This window comes from Chionomys nivalis, chromosome X, assembly GCF_950005125.1.
Source record: "Chionomys nivalis chromosome X, mChiNiv1.1, whole genome shotgun sequence".
NCBI classification, from domain to species: domain Eukaryota; kingdom Metazoa; phylum Chordata; class Mammalia; order Rodentia; family Cricetidae; genus Chionomys; species Chionomys nivalis.
Genome location: NC_080112.1, coordinates 34,181,587 through 34,199,034, shown reverse-complemented (window position 1 = coordinate 34,199,034; position 17,448 = coordinate 34,181,587). Strand labels below are relative to the sequence as shown.

Here is a 17,448-nt window from a genome sequence, read left to right as displayed (position 1 = left end):
CTGTGGCATGAATGGTGGTGTGTCTCCTAACTGTGCTTTTGTACACATACACACAGGTTCTAGAAGAGTAGCATTAAGATTTATTACAAAATGTAGATTTTTCTGCAGTGGTGGATCCTGTGAATTGAGTCAGGACCTAGTGATTGTCAGACAAGAGCTATATCCCTGAGCTACACCTAACCCCTGAAATACTAAATATTGTTTTGTAATAGGAGCGGCGGGGCTGCGTCCCCGGCACCCGGCCGCCCGCATGGCTTATGCCCCAAAATAATTACACGGAAACTGTATTCTTTTGAACACTGCCTGGCCCATTAGTTCCAGCCTCTTATTGGCTAGCTCTTACATATTGATCTAACCCATTTCTAATATTCTGTGTAGTATCACGAGCTGGCTTACCAGGAAAGATCTTAACCTGCGTCTGTCTGGAGTGGGAGAATCATGGCGACTCCTGACTCGGCTTCTTTCTCCCAGCATTCTGTTCTGTTTACTCCACCCACCTAAGGTTTGGCCTATCAAATGGGCTAAGGCAGTTTTCTTTATTAGTTAACCAATGAAAGCAACAGATAAAATACAAGAACCACCTCCATCATTGTTTGGTTCTTGTCAGTCCCCACATTTCTATAATTGGATGCTATATAAGGGATTCTATAGAATTGTCTTCTCATACATGCCAAGCTTTTAATGAATAGACTCTAGATTCTGTTACTTGACCCATCTCCTCCTTTCAAGATCAAAAGAATCATTTTGTGAAAATGTCAAAAGCAAAAATGACAGTTCAACTCCAGTGAGGTAAACAAAGGAAGACTCGTTCCTTTTCTGTAACAAGGCACCAAAGAATATGAGAACTGGTACTAAGGAAATGGCTTAGTTGGGAAAGTGCTTGCCACATGAACATGAGGATGTAAATTCAAATCCCCAGAACCCTGAATGCCTATAATCCCAGTGCTGAGGAGGTAGAGAAAGGGGGACTTCTGTGGTTTTCTGACTAAGACAGTCTAGCTAATTGACCTCTAAGTTCAGTGAGAGTCCCTGTCTTCAAAAATGAACTGGAGACATAGATGAAGGAAGGGTTCATAAGGCTCTATCACTGTCTGAGAGGCATTGGCAGTTGGTGGCTCCTGAAGAAAAGATGATCCATTTTCTTCAGGATTGTGGCCTCTCCTTTGAGGTGGGTAGATGTGATCAAAATGCATTATGCACATGTATGGAATCCTCAAAGATACACAGAGGAGTTAACATTTAAAAATAAGTTGGAAAATTCATTGAGGAAGACATCTGACTCAAACCTCTAATTTATACATATACAAATAATCCCCATGCACAGCAAAAGAAGAATAAAAAGGAGAAGGAGAAAGCAAGCAAGCAAGGAAGAAAGAAGCTAAACATGGCCAGTAGACTGAACTGGGTCTTGAGATGAGAGGGGATGAGGAGAGCAAGAGAGGAAGAGAGGAGAGATGGGGACCAAGGGCCAAGAGCAGAGGACTTAGAGAGGAAAGAACCAGGAACGTGCATTATGAAAATGACAGGATTATATAGGAAAGAGAACCTGATGGGAAGGGAAGCCAAACCCCTGGGCTGGAGAGGTTTAGGGAGGGTACTGAGCAGGTTTAAGAAGAGCAAAGACTTCCTTTCCTCTGGCGACGGCCATCAGGTGAGCCAAGATGGGTGCGTACAAGTACATCCAGGAGCTGTGGCGGAAGAAGCAGTCGGACGTGATGCGCTTCCTGCTGAGGGTCCGCTGCTGGCAGTACCGCCAGCTGTCCGCGCTGCACCGGGCTCCCCGCCCCACCCGGCCCGACAAAGCGCGGAGGCTGGGCTACAAGGCCAAGCAAGGTTACGTCATATACAGGATTCGCGTCCGCCGTGGTGGCCGCAAACGCCCGGTGCCCAAAGGTGCGACCTACGGCAAGCCTGTCCATCATGGTGTGAACCAGCTAAAGTTTGCCCGAAGCCTCCAGTCTGTTGCTGAGGAGAGAGCTGGACGCCACTGTGGGGCTCTGAGAGTCCTGAATTCTTACTGGGTTGGTGAAGATTCCACATACAAATTTTTTGAGGTTATCCTTATCGATCCATTCCATAAAGCTATCAGAAGAAACCCTGACACCCAATGGATCACCAAACCGGTCCATAAGCACAGAGAGATGCGTGGGCTGACATCTGCAGGCCGCAAGAGCCGTGGCCTTGGAAAGGGCCACAAGTTCCACCACACTATTGGTGGCTCTCGCAGTGCAGCCTGGAGAAGGGGCGACACTCTGCAGCTCCACCGTTACCGCTAATACACGTAATGTTTGTACAATTCATACCCAATAAACAATGGAGGACCGTCAAAAAAAAAAAAGAAAAAGAAGAGCAAAGACGAGCCATAGGTACTGAGTGAGCCTGGTAGCCAGGATGCTCTTTGGTATGTTAATAGGCACCATAGTTAGTTAGCCCTTTGTGCATATCTGTGACAGTTGTGTAGCTTGCTCTATTTGTGGGGAACCTATTCCTCATGCTGAACTGTCTTGCCCAGTGTTAATACAATGGGAGGAACTTAGTCCTACTTCAACTTGATGTGCCATGCTTTGTTCACACCCATGAAAGGCCTGCCCCTTTCTGAACAAAAACAGAAGAGAAGTGGATTGGGGGGATAGAGGGGAGGTTGGGGGAGGGAATGGAAAGAGAGGAGGGGAAGGAACTGCAAATGGGATTTAAAATAAATGAAAAGATGTAATTAATAAAAATATTTGAAACAAAACAGAAAAATAAAATCAATGCTAATAGGCAACCACAATTTCAGATATATTAGCCCTAAACATGGCTGATATATACACACATACATACATATTATATATATATATGTGTGTGTGTGTGTGTGTGTGTGTGTGTGTGTGTGTAATATATGATGTGGGATTCCCTTCTATATGCTGTGACTATGTTTTTATTACCATTGGTTAATAAAAAAACTGCTTTGGCTTATGGCAGAGCAGAATAGAACTAGGCAGGGAAAACTAAGCTGAATGCAGGGAGAAATAAGGCAGAATCAGGGGAGATGCCATGTAGCTGCTTAAGGAGACAGATGCCAAAACCTTACCAGTAAGCCACAGCTTTGTGGCAATACATACATTACTAGAAATGGGTTAATTTAAGATATAAGAGCTAGTTAGAAATATGCCTAAGTCATTAACCACACAGTTTCAGGTCTGGGCATCTGGGGAAGCAAAGTGCAGTCTCTGTTTACACACACACACACACACACTCACGCAATATATATATATATCAAGGTGATAATATCAATCACCTGAAAATAAGCCACAACTTTTGTTCTATTAACTTAACAGATTTTTGTTGAATCTGTGACAGATCCTATTGCCCTTATTTTTATAAATTAAGAAGTCTACTATCAAACATAAGCACACCAATAGATGACTATAATATGATAAGCTAAGTACAGGGATGGCTGTCTAGAAATTCTGGACATGAAACCGAGGTTCATTTATTAAGTGAATGGATCCAGTAGAAGTCTTGTGTGGTTCTTTCTCTTTGTACTGTTTAGGGTAGCCCACCAGAAATGAACAGTTTGACACAGTTTATAGCCAACTGAAAGTCTTTATCCCAGTCAGCTGGGACCACACCCAAGTGTTCCAGAAACTCGATGTAGCCCCGAGTATCCAGAACACAGGATTGGTTTATTTATTTTTATGCATTACTTAATTTTATTTAAGTTTTATATTTTCTTTTTTATTTATTTCTCATATGTTACATCTCTACTTCAGTTTCCTTTCCCTCCTCTCCCCCTAGGCTATCCTCTCCACTTTTCCTCCCCCTCAGTTCCAGCCTTCCTCCCCTCAGAAAAGAGCAGGCCTCCCAGGGACATCAACCAAGCATGTATGCCATAATATGCTACTATAAGACCAGGCACATACCATCACATTAAGACTAGATGAGACACCCCAAAAGGAGAAAATGGGTTCCACAAGCAGGTGAAAGAATCAGAAGCCCTGTCCCCCTCCAGCTCCCATTGTTAGGAGCCCTACAAGAACACCAAGCTATTCTGCCATAAGCTATATGTAAAGGATCTGGAACAACCCCTAGAGGTTCCCTGGCCTCTGTGAGCCCCTATGAGTCCTGGTCAGCTGATTCTGTGGGTGGTGTCCCTAACCCCTCTGGTTCCTCGGATCCCTTCCGCTTCATCTTCAGGGCTCACCTCTGTCTAATATGTGGCTGTGGGATTCTGCATCTATTCCCATCAGTTGCTGGATGAAGTCTCTCTGGTCTCTTTGATGAGGATTCTGCTTGGCTCCAGCCCCAGAGCACTCTGCAGGCAGGACAAACTGTAGGTCTAAGGTTTTGTGGCTGGATTAGTGTCCCAATCCCTCTACTTGCCTGGTTACAGAAGATGGCTGGTTTCAGGCTCTATGTCCTGCATTACCAGGAGAGTTTGTTAGGGTTACTCTCATAGATTCCACCTCACCCCAGAAACGACCCCCCCAGTTCCAGTTGTTTCTCTCAGTATTTACTCCCCCTGCACTTGATCCCTCCAATTCCCAACTCTACCTATCCAGACCCCCATTTTGCCTTTCCAGAAACATCCTTGCATCCCTCACTTAAGTCTCTCTTGGTCTGTGGGCCGTAGTATGATTCTGTTCTACTTTACAACTAGTATCTACTTAGAAGTGAGTGTACACCATGTCTGTCTTTCTGGATCTGGGTTACCTCACTCGGGATGATTTTTTTTCAATTTCCATTCATTTGCATTAAGATTTCCTGGTGTCACTGTTTTTAACATCTGAGAAATACTCCATTTTGTAAATGTACCACATTTTCTTTACCCATTCTTTGGTTGAGGGACATCTAGGTTGTTTCCAGTTTCTGGTTATTATGAATAAAGTTGCTATGAACATAGTTGAGCAAGTGTCATTGTGGTAGGATGGAGGATCCTTTGGGTAAATGCCCAAGAATAGTATAGTTGGGTCTTGGGGTAGATCAATTCCCAATTTTCTGAGAAACTGCCATGTTGATTTCCAAAGTGGCTGTAAAAGTTTGCACTCCTACCAGTAGTATAGGAGAAACACAGGATTTTCAAAGGCAACTCCAGAGGCTTCACAGAAGTAAGCTCTTGGAAACAAGAAGTTTTATCAGAACCTAGTGGTTAGCTGGAGGGGATTCCATACAAATGGGGTTTGACAGAAGCTAAGATAAGTTAGCTGCACATCCTGACCTTTGGTTCCTAGAGGAGAGCTGGATAGTTTTCCATGGGATTCTCCATCAAGGAGACCAGATTCTAGTTAAACCTGGAATAGCCTCAGCAAGAATACAAGATGAAAGAATCTGCACTGTCTTGTCCTGTCACAGTACCAGTACTGCTTTCGAGGGCCTCATCTGTTATTAAAAAACAAAAACAAGATCTCCAAAATATGTTTCTGACCCTGACAATACTCATAGGATGAAGTGTGTAAGTATGTAAAATGATTAAAGATAGGGTAACCTTCTTTTTTTTTTTGTTTTTTCGAGACAGGGTTTCTCTGTGGTTTTGGAGCCTGTCCTGGAACTAGCTCTTGTAGACCAGGCTGGGCTCGAACTCACAGAGATCCGCCTGCCTCTGCCTCCCAAGTGCTGGGAGATAGGGTAACCTTCTTGACACTATTAGCAAATCTATGCAGGGACAAATGTTCTGCCTCTAGCAGCAAGGAAAGACTTCAAGAAGAGATGGTGTTTTGACAATCTTTTATTTATTTCTTGCTTTCTTCTGAGCTCGAGTTATTTTAAGGAAATTATAAATACTAGCAGCTCAAGAGTTTTGATTTGCAATATCTTACCTAGAATAATTTTTAAAAAGTGAAACAAAAACATATGGCTCACAGGATAATTCTGTCCCCCTGACTCTGCCAAAAGCATTTTCATCAGGGTTATGATTGTCCCTTCACTGCCGAATTCAGAATGAAGTCTCAAGGCTCATTTTCACTTGGTTTATCATTGTTATTTAACCCAGTTAATCATGCCCTTCTTCAAATGCTTTCTTTACAATTTCCATGATGTTGAACCCTCCGGGTTTCTTACTGTCTTGCCAGATAGTTCTTTTTGATCTTCTTGGCTAATTCTGTAACATCTTCCTCAATTGTAACATGGAGCTATTTTAAACTTTAAAGCTCTGTCTTGAATTTCTTTATTGTACCATCACTCAATCCAGTATTAGATTGCCATCAGTTATTGTGTGTAATATTTATATGCCTAGCTTTAAACTCTTCTCTAGACTTCAGGCTCCTACCTGCTAATCAACGTTTCTACATGCTTGCCTTAAACTTAACATGTGCAATTTAGAATTCTGGATCCCTGTGTGCCATGTGGGCTCTGTTTCATATAACAGTATAGGAAGCTCTAACTGTCCGTTTTCTCAGGCCAAAATATTTGCAGTTATTAGCCATGTGTCCTATTTTTCTGTACCCCATATTTAATTTATCCAAAAACCTTTTATGTTCTACATTTTTACTATCTCTACTTCCAGGCATCAGCTTTGAGTCACCATCACTTCTTGCCTGGACTGTCCCAATATTGCTGTGCCTATACCTAGTGTAATGGGGGAGCATGTTTATTTTGACTCATAGCTTCTGAAGTCCATTTAGGGGAGCTCACAGCTTTATTTATTATTTATTTACTTACAAGGGATATATGTATGCTATGGTACATGTCTCGACATCAGAGAGCAACGTGTCAGGAGTCAGATCTCTAGCAATGCAAGTCCTGGGGATTGAACTCAAGTCTTTGATTTAGGTTTGGTGGCAAGCATCTTTACCCTCTAAGCCATGTCTCTAGCCCCTGCTTATGATCTTCACCTCATGTGTTCAGTTAGTGGTCCCTAGGCTTGGATAAAGCTGTATTTGTGTGGTATCTTGCAAGGTAAGGCCAAATGGGGATATAAGGGGCACGAAAATCAGGAGTACAGGAAGGAATGGTGGGAGAAAGCACTGTTGGTGAAGGCAGATTGCTATTTGGGATACTTGAAGGTGGAAGGTGGGAGGGTGTGAAGACTGTGGCAGAAAAAAGATTCTTGGTCAGAGGAGGCTTTGCCTGTCTGTGATGTCTAACACGTTATGTGCTTCAGTGATGCTATGTACACAGGAATCTGCCGAAGGGAAGGGCTAAAACTGTTGGCCCCAGTACCAGAGACACAAATGATCCCATAATTCGAGGAGAGGCAGTTATGGCCTGAGTGTGGTAGCTGCTGATTCACTGTAATCCCTCTTGCTTTCTCAGCTATGTGGTTTAATCCATCTTCCAGTCAGCTTCTCCTCAGCAGCCTCATTCCCTCTTTCCTAACACCTTGGCTATGCTGACACATGCCTGGCATGACATGATGCAGTTTCTGAGGGTTACATTGCTGCCAGGATAACTGTTTCTTCTCTCCAAATTCCTGTCCCCCTTTTGGGTTCTTTTATTTATTATGACAGGGTATCTCTCCATATCCCATGTTGATCTGGAAGTTGCCACGTAGCTCAGGATGGTCTCAAACTCTAGCCTTCCAAATGATAGCATTACAGATCTGACATACCATGCTGTAACATGAGGGGGTCCTGTTTGTTTGTTGGGGTTTAGCGGGGGGCCTGCTTGTTTGGGTTTTCTGTCCCACCCAGTACCCCCAGCTATTTAGCTCCAAAGAAAATCACACATATATCTCTATAAGTCATAAGCTGATTGGCCCATTAGCTCTAGCCTCTCACTGGCTGACTCTCACATCTTGATTAACCCATTTTTCTGATCTATGTTAGCGATGTGGCTCAGTACCTTTTTCAGTGGGGCAGATCACATCCTGCTGCTTCGATGATCTGGCCAGGAATGGGAGGAATCAACTTCCTCCTTCCCAGAATTCTCCTGTTCTCATTATATCATTTCTACTTCCTGTCTGGTTTTTCTGCCTATATTTCCTGCTTGGCCAATCAGCGTTTATTTATAACATGAATGACAGAATACAGACAATTCTCCCGCACCACCATGCCCAGCTTCTCTTAGCTTCTTCAACTTACCTATTTCTGTGGCATTTGTCCCAGGGAGTCAGGGGTTGCTAAACTTTGAGTGTTTTGGCTGTGGGTCTGTATTTGTTTCCATCACTTGCAAGATGAAGCCTCTCTGATGACAATTGGGCTAGGCACCAATCTGAATATAGCAGAATATTAGGCATCATTACATAGAATTTTTTGCCAATCGTGTTTGGTTCTATCCTAGGTCTCTGGGACATACAGTCTCTGTTCCTGGCACTCTAGGCAGTGTCAGGTGTGGGCTGACTCTTGTGGCATGGGTCTGAGACTGGACCAGTCATTAGTTGGCCACTCCCACAATCTCTGTGTCACTCTTACCCCATCATATCCCATAGACAGGAGAGATTGTAAGACAAAGGTTATGTGGCTGTGTTGGTATCCCAGTTCCTCCACTGAAAGTGTTGTCTGGTCAAAGGAGATTCCCAGTTCAGGCTGTGTACCTACTATTGCCAGGAGTCTTACCTGGGGTCATTCTTGTAGATTCCTGGGAGTTTTCCTTGCACCAGGTTTCTACTTGACCCTAAAATGCCACCCCTTTTCCAGTCATCTCTTTCAGTACTCCCTCTTCATCCAGCCCCAACCTGATCCCTCATGTTCCCATCCCCACCCACCCCCAGTCTACCCAGGTGAACTCTTCTATTTCCCCTTCCCAGGGAGATCTAAGTGTACCCCTCGAGCACTCCTTGTTTCATAGCCTCTCTGGGTCTGTGGATGCCTGGTTATCCTTTATGTTATGTCTAATATCCACTTATGAGTGAGTACATACCATATTTGTCTTTCTGGGTCTGAGTTACCTTACTCAGGATGATCTTTTCTAGTTCCATCAATTTGCCTTCAGGTTTCCTGATGTCATTGTTTTTAACAACTGAGTAGTACTCCATTGTGTAAATGTGCCACTATTTCTTTATCAATTCTTTGGTTGAGGGACATCTAGGCTGTTTCTGTGCTCTGGCTATTACAAATAAAGCTACTTGAATAAGTGTCCTTGTGGTACGATTAAGCATGCTTTAGGTATTTGCCCAAGAGTGATATAGCTGGATCTTGAGGTAAATCTATTACCAATTTTCTGAGGTGCAGGAATTTTTTTATTTTAAAATAACATAATAATATATTGTTATTCTTTGAGAATTTTATACAAAGTATCTTGATTACACGAACCTCCAGCTCCTCCCTCTAATGCCTCTGAGATCTACCCTTCATCCCTCCGTTCCCCACTTCATGTCCCTTTTGCTTTTAAAGAAGATTCTATCTTGAAGAAGATGCCCTAGTCTTCTGGCTCTTATAATCGTTCTTCCTTAATGTTGCCTGATCCTTAAGTGTAAATGTATTGATTTGGAACAGGCATCCATGGCCAGTTGATCTGTGTATTTTGACCAGTTGTAACTTTCTGCACAAAGAAGCTTCTTTCTTTGATGAGGGGTGGAACTACATTTATATGTGGGGATAAGAATAAATATTTAGAATACAGGTAGAAATGATACTAGTTTAGTAAGGTGGGCAGAGTACGTTCTCCTTTAGGGGCTGTAGTCTCAGGTATGAAGTTCTCCTATTGAGTAGACTTTAAGTCCAGTTATGTGACTGTTGGTTAACCATGGGATAAAAGTGTCACCATATTTTTTAAAAAGATTTTTTGTGGTTTAGGAAATAGGATCCCAGGCCTTATGCACACAGCAAACTCTCTACCATCGAGTCTGAGACACCTCAGCTTGGGAGGAAGATGTTTTAGTTCAGGTAGCCATGCTAGCATTTAACCTGCCTCTAGAGCTTCCTATAACCAACATGGTTGCTGCATCTTTTACAAATCTTTTATCTTCAGATGCTCATCTGCCTTTGAGTTTACCCTGGAAATCTATCTTCAGATGTGTTACTTTATCAGGCCCATGTATCTTAGCTTTCACTGTCAATTTGACACAGGCTAGAGTCACCTGAAAAGAGAGTCTCAAATGAGGGACTTTCTAGATCAGCTTGGTATGTAGGCACACCTGAGGGGGATTATCTTGTTTGCCTTAATTAATATGGGGCTGCCCATCCTACTGTGGGCAAAACCTAGGCTGGTAGTCCTGGGCTTTAATGGGAAAGCTAGCTAAACATGAGTCAGTGACTGAGCAAGTCAGCAAGCCATGTTTATGGCTTATGCCTCCAATTTCCTGCTTGAGTTCCTGTCCTCACTTTCCTCATTTGGACTGCGACCTAGAAATGTAAGCCAGTTAAACCCTTTCCTCCCCTAGGTTGTGTTTGGTCAGAGTATTTTACTATATGAACAGAAAGAAAACTAGGACAGCCTGAAGCCTTTGGAAAATCTTTATTGGCTCCTTCCTGATTGTTTTACCGAGATCAAAGTTTTAGTTTGGGCAGCTAGTTAATGTATTACTTGATACATTATATCTCCTATATCTGTGTAACTCCTATATCTGTAACAATAATGTATTAAGTAAACATACCATAGTACCAGAGTTAAAAAAATTTTGTCATCTAAGCTGGGTATGGTGGAACACACGTCTATCCTCCCTACTTGAGCAGCTGAGGCAAGAGGATCTCTTGGACCCAGGAATTTCAGGTTGGTCTAGACAACATCTTTCCATGTATGTGTTGGCCAGCAGAAATATTTTCTTAGGAGAAAAGTTTATTTAAGTCTTTTACTCATTTTTAAATTGGGTTCTTTCAGTTTTTGCTGATTTGTAAGGGTTCTTCATAAGGTTGTGTTCTAGACGCTTAAGGTGATTTCCAAATATTTTCTTTCATTCTGCTGGCTTTATTATTCTCTTGATAGTATAGTTTAATGCATCTACACTGTTGATTTTGATGATGTTCAATTTATTTTTCCCTTGTTGCTTTTGATGTTATAACTAAGAAGCTATTGCTGAATCTAAGGCTATGGCAGACTTCTACTCTATGACTGATAGCTGAGATTTACTGAAAACTGTCTCTGGAATCTAAATACCAAGTGGATGTTCACCTGATGTTTGTGGGAAAGATGACAATGTAGTAGGGCATTAGTTGACCCTTCAGGAAAGTACGCTTTGTGTAGAACCTGACTAGGGGCATGACTCTGAATGGGCTTCAGAGTGCCTTTTACACTGACATAATGATCAGACCAAAGGGTGAAGACATGTGGGTCACATTGTGAAGTTTTGTGGGTCAAGCCAATGAATGAAGCCTTCCAAACAATGTCAAGGGCTTTTTGGATTGTGGAAACCAGGATCAATAAAGGAGCTTATGAGTGATTGGGAAATCCCTCCAGGGGATAGGAGATTGACTGTGACTTAATTTTTATGGTATATTACTAAGTATAGAGTCTGGTTCATTGACTAGTTCAGCAGCCTAGTGAAAGGAACTATTAAGGTATTTCAGTGTATGACTTTCCATATTATGGACCATCTTAGATATTCTACTGTAGTGTACGTGACTTAATTTTTATGGTATATTACTAAGTATAGAGTCTGGTTCATTGACTAGTTAAGCAGCCTAGTGAAAGGAACTATTAAGGTATTTCAGTGTATGACTTTCCATATTATGGACCATCTTAGATATTCTACTGTAGTATAAACTTCCAAACTTGAACTTGGCTTTTTTACTAAATTTCTCATCTATTGGTCCTCACACCGAGAACTGTCAGTCCTGATGGGAATATCTTCCTGTCTCTTCTTTGCCTGATTCATCTCATCCTCTGACCCCAGAGCAACAGCCAGTTATTCATAGAACCTCAACCCTACTACTTCAGCCCAACAATATTCAGCTGTGGCTAGGCAAGCTTACCAGAGTAGAATGCTACATGAATGTAAACTCAGGTGTTGATATCACGTTACTGTGCAAGCTGGAGTCTGTTTCTTTCTGCCTGATTTTCTCCAGGGAAAACGATAGTAATGAAACTGATCTAATAATGGTTTTGATACAGGAAGTGAGACAGTAATATATAGTAAAACTTCAATAAATGGTCTAGCTCATATGCTCAAAAGTGCTACTTCATTGTTTTCTAACTTTCTGTTTGTTTGTCTAAATCTTATTTTGTCAGTAAGACTGAGTTTCTTCAAGAACGGATTGAGTCCTAGGCTTATTTTAACTTCCTATGTCTGGCACAAAACCAGTACTACAGAAATTCTTAATTATCTTTTGGAGTGTTGTTTTCCTGTAATCCCAGTACCCAGGAGGCTGAGACAGAAGGATTGCGAATTTGATACCATCTTGGGTCAGATTTTGTCTCAGAACTAATCCAAAACACAACCAAACATCTCTCCACAAAAAGCAAACAAAGAACAGCAACAACAAAAAATAGTGTGCTGTCAATGGTGACATGGTGCCTTGAAAAGAATGCTTCAAAAGAGGAACATTGCTATGAAAGTCTACTCCTACCCCTCCTTTATACAAGCACAGTTTCTTCCTGGCTCTTTGGTGAGTTGGAACTAACTTGACATAACCTGGTTGTGTGGGTGTGAATGTGTTGTGATGGAGGAGGTATGAGAGAGGTGTTGGCAGTTGATTTTCTAAAGAACAGAGCCAGGCTGAATACATGTAGGTAACAATCTGAATCATTATTGTTCATAAGTTTCCTCCCCCAGCCTTAAAGCTGAGATGTTACCTTCTCTGGGCAGCTGTCATGGTTCTTGGTTCCCTTTGTAGGAGGACTGCCCAGATCCTTCTAACTTATCCCAAGCTATCTGCACTATAATAGGAATAAGGTTCTTTTGATCCCTATCTACTGCCCTGACAAAGGCCAGGAACTCACATGGAGCTTTAATTAATTGTGCTTGAAATGTCTGTTGTTTATATAAAGTCATGTTACATGTGGACATTTATTTTATAGCACAAATGATTGTTTTGCATATTATTGTGGATATTATATAATTTTGAATTTTTGCATATCATTTATCTGCCTATATTTTCCATAGTTAATGCTACAATTTTTAGGTTTTTTTCAAGTGTCCATATATGTGTAAGTATCACTTTTTATGTGCTCTTGTTGCCTCTGGTAATGACATGGCCATTTTTGTCTTGAAATCAGAGAGGCACTGCTTACCAGCAGAGACCCTCAGAAGATCTGGTCTATTAACAGTTCTTCTTAATGAGGTGCAGGATGGGATGAGAGACCTACACGTGCGATTCCAATCACTCCAGCCTTCCTGATCCCCACAGCTTCATATAATCCTGACTCCTCAGCGCAGCTTGTGGCCTGAGGGAATGCTAGAGGACTGGATGTTTGGGAAATGAAGGCTGACTGTGGGAAAGCCTCCGCTCCAGGGATGCAGCTTCCACGAGGCGTTGCTCCTATCAGGGTGGACCTTTTTGGAGATGCAGCTGCTCAGGAGTCACCATACTCTTATATGTAACCCCAACAAACTGATTGCTTCATCAAGATGGATTTAGACAGATAAATTTCTTTGGCCTGTCAGTGCCCTATCCAGGAAAATAAATGTCTCTGTGTATCTCCCCAGGAAAAGTCTCACAAGAGCCCTTCACTACCTGCCAACTGGGTTTGTGTGTGCCATATTTTAGCACTTGACCATATAAACATACAGATTATTGTAGACTTTTAATATCAAACAACACAATTGAGGTATCTTTTGTACAACTGCCAGGCACTGGCATTGTTGCCATTTATCATTCTTATAACATTGAAGGGCATATGCTATGTTTATTGACAAGAGACTCTTCGGGAGAGGCCTTGCCAGGCCATGGAACATACATACTCTTCAGCTTGCTGGGGGTTGCTACCTCTGTATTTCCATTGGTGGTCTTCGACTTTGTCACTCGCAACACTTGTCGACTGAATCTGGCCCTCATCCTTCTCACCCCCTGGCATCTCTTGTGGATTCTTTGTCTGCATCACCAGAAACAGTGGGAAGCAAGGTCTCACAGTTGGAATTGTGAGGAATTTCCCTTTTTTACTGTTGATGAGGACAAGCTTTCGTTTTCTGTTTTGGTGAATGTAATGCTTAGGGTTTTATGGAAAACAGTGTCTTTCTTTTCTGAAGTAAAGGAGTTTTTCTGCCTTGCATTATTTACAAATAAGTAAAACAGGCCAATTAGCAAACCACTGTTCTAAATGTTCACTTGCAGCAATCTTTATTTGGAAATATTGTACATAGATTGGAATATTAGCTTTTTTTTTTCCTGCTTTTCAAAGTTTTAAAGTAGTTAAAATAGACCTAATTTAAAATGTGACACAACTTTATGGATAGAAATTTCTCAGTTACTTGACACTTCATATGCATTTTGTGATGGAAAATAAACGGGAAAATGTATTTATATTGGGAAACCCTTTACTGTAAAAAAAATCAAAAATCATAACTTTGGCACATTTTTATTATTGTCTTTTGTATTCACAGTTGGGAAAGGAGAAGTTTCATAAATCCCAACACTGGGGCTTTTGTAACAATGTCAGGATGCTGGTGAGTGATGAGAAGCCTGGAATAGGTGGAGACCCGCTACCTGGACAAAAGATAAAACCTAAAAACACTGTGTTTCCGAAAGGAGATGGAGCCGATGCACCATCCTGGGCAGCTTTTGATAAGCAGGTAAGTCACATGACATTGGAGAGACTTTCAAGTTTCACATGTGGATGTGAGAAAATAAGCTACATATATATATATATATATATATATATATGGTTTTCATTTTTGGCTTTTTATATATACTGCATTTGTGCATAATATTGCTCCCAATTTATTTTTTGCAAGTTGACAAATAGAAATGTGTGCAATTGGCCCTCTGTGTCAGCAACCAACTTGCAATCCAAACTATTTGGCGTCGGGTACATCTGTGCTGAATATGTATAGATTTTTTGTTTGGTGTTATTCTCTCACCAATCTCCTTTGGCAACTGCTTACATAGCATTATATTGCACAAGGTATCATAGGTCATCCAGAGATAAGTTTGAATAACTAGAGTCTGTATGGAGGTTTTATGCCAATATTACACTATTTATGTAATGGACTCCAACATCCTTGTGAATCTCTGGAACAAATTCTCTGCTGATAACAAATAATGATTATAAATTTAGGATGTAAAACATGTGGTTTTGAAATATATACACATGTGCAATGGCTGAATCAAGCAAATTAACATGTATCGCTCCAGTATTTTCTGTGGTGAGCAGTTGTTTTTGTTTTTTATTTTGTTTCTAAAGACAGAGTGTTACTATGTAGTTCCAACTGGCCTAGAACTAACCATGTAGGCTAGATTGGCCTTGAACACCAGGTAGGCCGGGTGGGCCTGCCTTTACCTCCAAAGTGCTGGATCAGAGGTGTGAGCCACTATGCCCAGCTAAGAATACTTAAAATCTCCTCTTGATGTGCCATGGAACTTACTCTTTTCTGTCCAACTTTAATTTTGTATCCTTTAACCAAGGTTACTTCCTGCCTAGCCTTACACACACACACACACACACACACACACACACACATTTATCCTAAACAAAGAAATATTATCCTTTGTTGTTTCAGACAGGGTGTTTTTGTTGCAAGGTATCAAACGCTTATCTTTCCTATCTTTCCCAATTAATACTTAATCAACCTTCACCCCAACTTTTTCTCTGTACAGGATAATCTATCTTTCTAGAGATACTAAGGCTTAGGTCACTGTGTCTCTTTTGCCTAGTGAATTGCCACTAATTACTTTTGTATATTCTAAATGTGGCATTAAATAGCAATTGAAAAAAAATACTTTCTTTTGCTGCACACTGATTGTGGTTCTCCACCCCTAAGTACCATAGTGTGAGATGATGAGAATTGTTTAGTAAATGGAAGAAATGCTGTATTAGGCAAGAGTCTGAAGTTTTGTTTGAGATGGGGATCTCATGGAGTCTAAGATGGCCTCAAACTCATTTACATGGCCAAGACTGGTTTTGTACTCCTGATCCTCCTGCCTCTGTCCTCTGAGTGATGGGATTACATATTACATTACACCTGGCTTATGAATCTTTAATGTATATGTTTGCAAAGAATAGACACAGATATTCAACCAATAGTTGAGAAAGGGGAGGTCAGTTTTGTGTCTTCTATTTCTCTCTCTCACACTCTAATACTGGGCATTGAACCCAGGCTCTCAAACTTGTTAGGCAAGCAGTCTACCACTGGCTAGAGCCCCAACCTTTTAGTATCTACAGCAGGGACAAAGATCAAAAGAAAGAAACCCAAGGCGAGCAGTTATTTTCTATAGGGTGACATATGGACGTGCCATGTTTGCAACAATTCTCAATTATAGCTTCATGTGTTGTTCTCTAAGAGGAATCTGTTATTTTTATCAGCCTTAGAAATTAAAAAGAAAACAGTTCAGAACCAGATAAAGAATTCAAATTACAATATGCTCAATTTATCAAGTGATTTATTTAGTAGGTTTTAGCATGGGTTGGTTGACAATGTCCTGAATTATAGTAGAAGTGATACATTCCCATGACATCTGTAATATGGTACATCAATTAAAGTACATATTATTCAAAGCCCAGTTCCGATACCTATAAAGAGATCGAACAGACCACAGGGAGGCTTCTTTTCCTGGGAAAGTGACTCCATTTTCAACATGGGTCAATATTTCTTTACAAAACTATTTTTCCATGTCTGGCTCTATGTTGGACTTAGAGCTTGAAAACAATTTCTGAACTTGGAGCAATTATGCATGGATTCCTGTAATTCTGCATCTTATAGAATATTTAATATGCAAGGACCAAAGAAAGATTTTATTTTTACTTTTTAAGTAAAAAAGAGGTTGTTGATATTTTTAATTCACTATGGAAAAACTAGTATAGTTTTTCCTATACCATTCTCTTGCATGTAATTTTGAAAATTCACTGTTTCATTTTTCTCAATATTTACTATATGCCGTTCAAGAATACTTTGCACCCTTTAAGAACTTATAAAATTATGTAGACTATTTCATGAAGGTGAATTATATTAACCTCAGACTGCTCAAGAAAATGAAGAGCTTGCTCATTTCAGATATGACTAAATGCAACATAATTCTTTTGCTTATTTTGTTGGTCAACATGAATTAAATATTCATTGAGCTTTAAATGAGCCCCTAAGACTATGAGATATTATGTGCCCTGACAAGACTGTGAGCGACACGGCAGATTCTAATTAATACCCAGAACAAATCATAATGTGTTTCCTCCATTGGTGGTTCAGCAAAACAAGTCAACACCTGTTAATTATTTGATTTCTTCAAATGAGACACTTTCAACTTGTAGCCAGCTTTCCCAATACCTCTAATCCCAGGGATGTATGTAAGGTTAGACTTTCAAGTAATGCAAAATAAAAATGAAGGCGATTCTTTGGAGACCATATCCAAATGAGTATCCATAGTAAATGGTATTGATGACCACCCAGTTCCACATTAGGGGGTGTGTTTCCATTTCCTAGCTTTAGTGACTGCCTTTCTAAGCAGGGTCACACTTGTAATCCTCTCTGGAGATTTGCCCCTGGCTGATGGAAGTTGAAAAACC

General features: G+C 40.9%; 2 protein-coding genes across 2 annotated transcripts in view; both read left to right on the top strand.

The window, feature by feature from the left end:
* The first annotated feature begins 1,629 nt into the window (after positions 1–1,629).
* Positions 1,630–2,291, top strand: LOC130867416 (60S ribosomal protein L15-like). Its single transcript, XM_057759413.1, has one exon. The coding sequence runs from the start codon at positions 1,662–1,664 to the stop codon at positions 2,274–2,276; it is 615 nt and encodes a 204-aa protein (XP_057615396.1). The 5' UTR covers positions 1,630–1,661; the 3' UTR covers positions 2,277–2,291.
* A 9,986-nt stretch (positions 2,292–12,277) lies between these two features.
* Positions 12,278–17,448, top strand: part of Efhc2 (EF-hand domain containing 2) — a 144,611-nt gene continuing 139,440 nt past the window's right edge. Inside the window, exons 1-2 of the mRNA XM_057759411.1 lie at positions 12,278–12,401; positions 14,336–14,524. Coding sequence (XP_057615394.1) covers positions 12,321–12,401; positions 14,336–14,524 — 270 coding nt within the window. The 5' untranslated portion in view covers positions 12,278–12,320. The remainder of the gene's footprint in view (positions 12,402–14,335; positions 14,525–17,448) is intronic.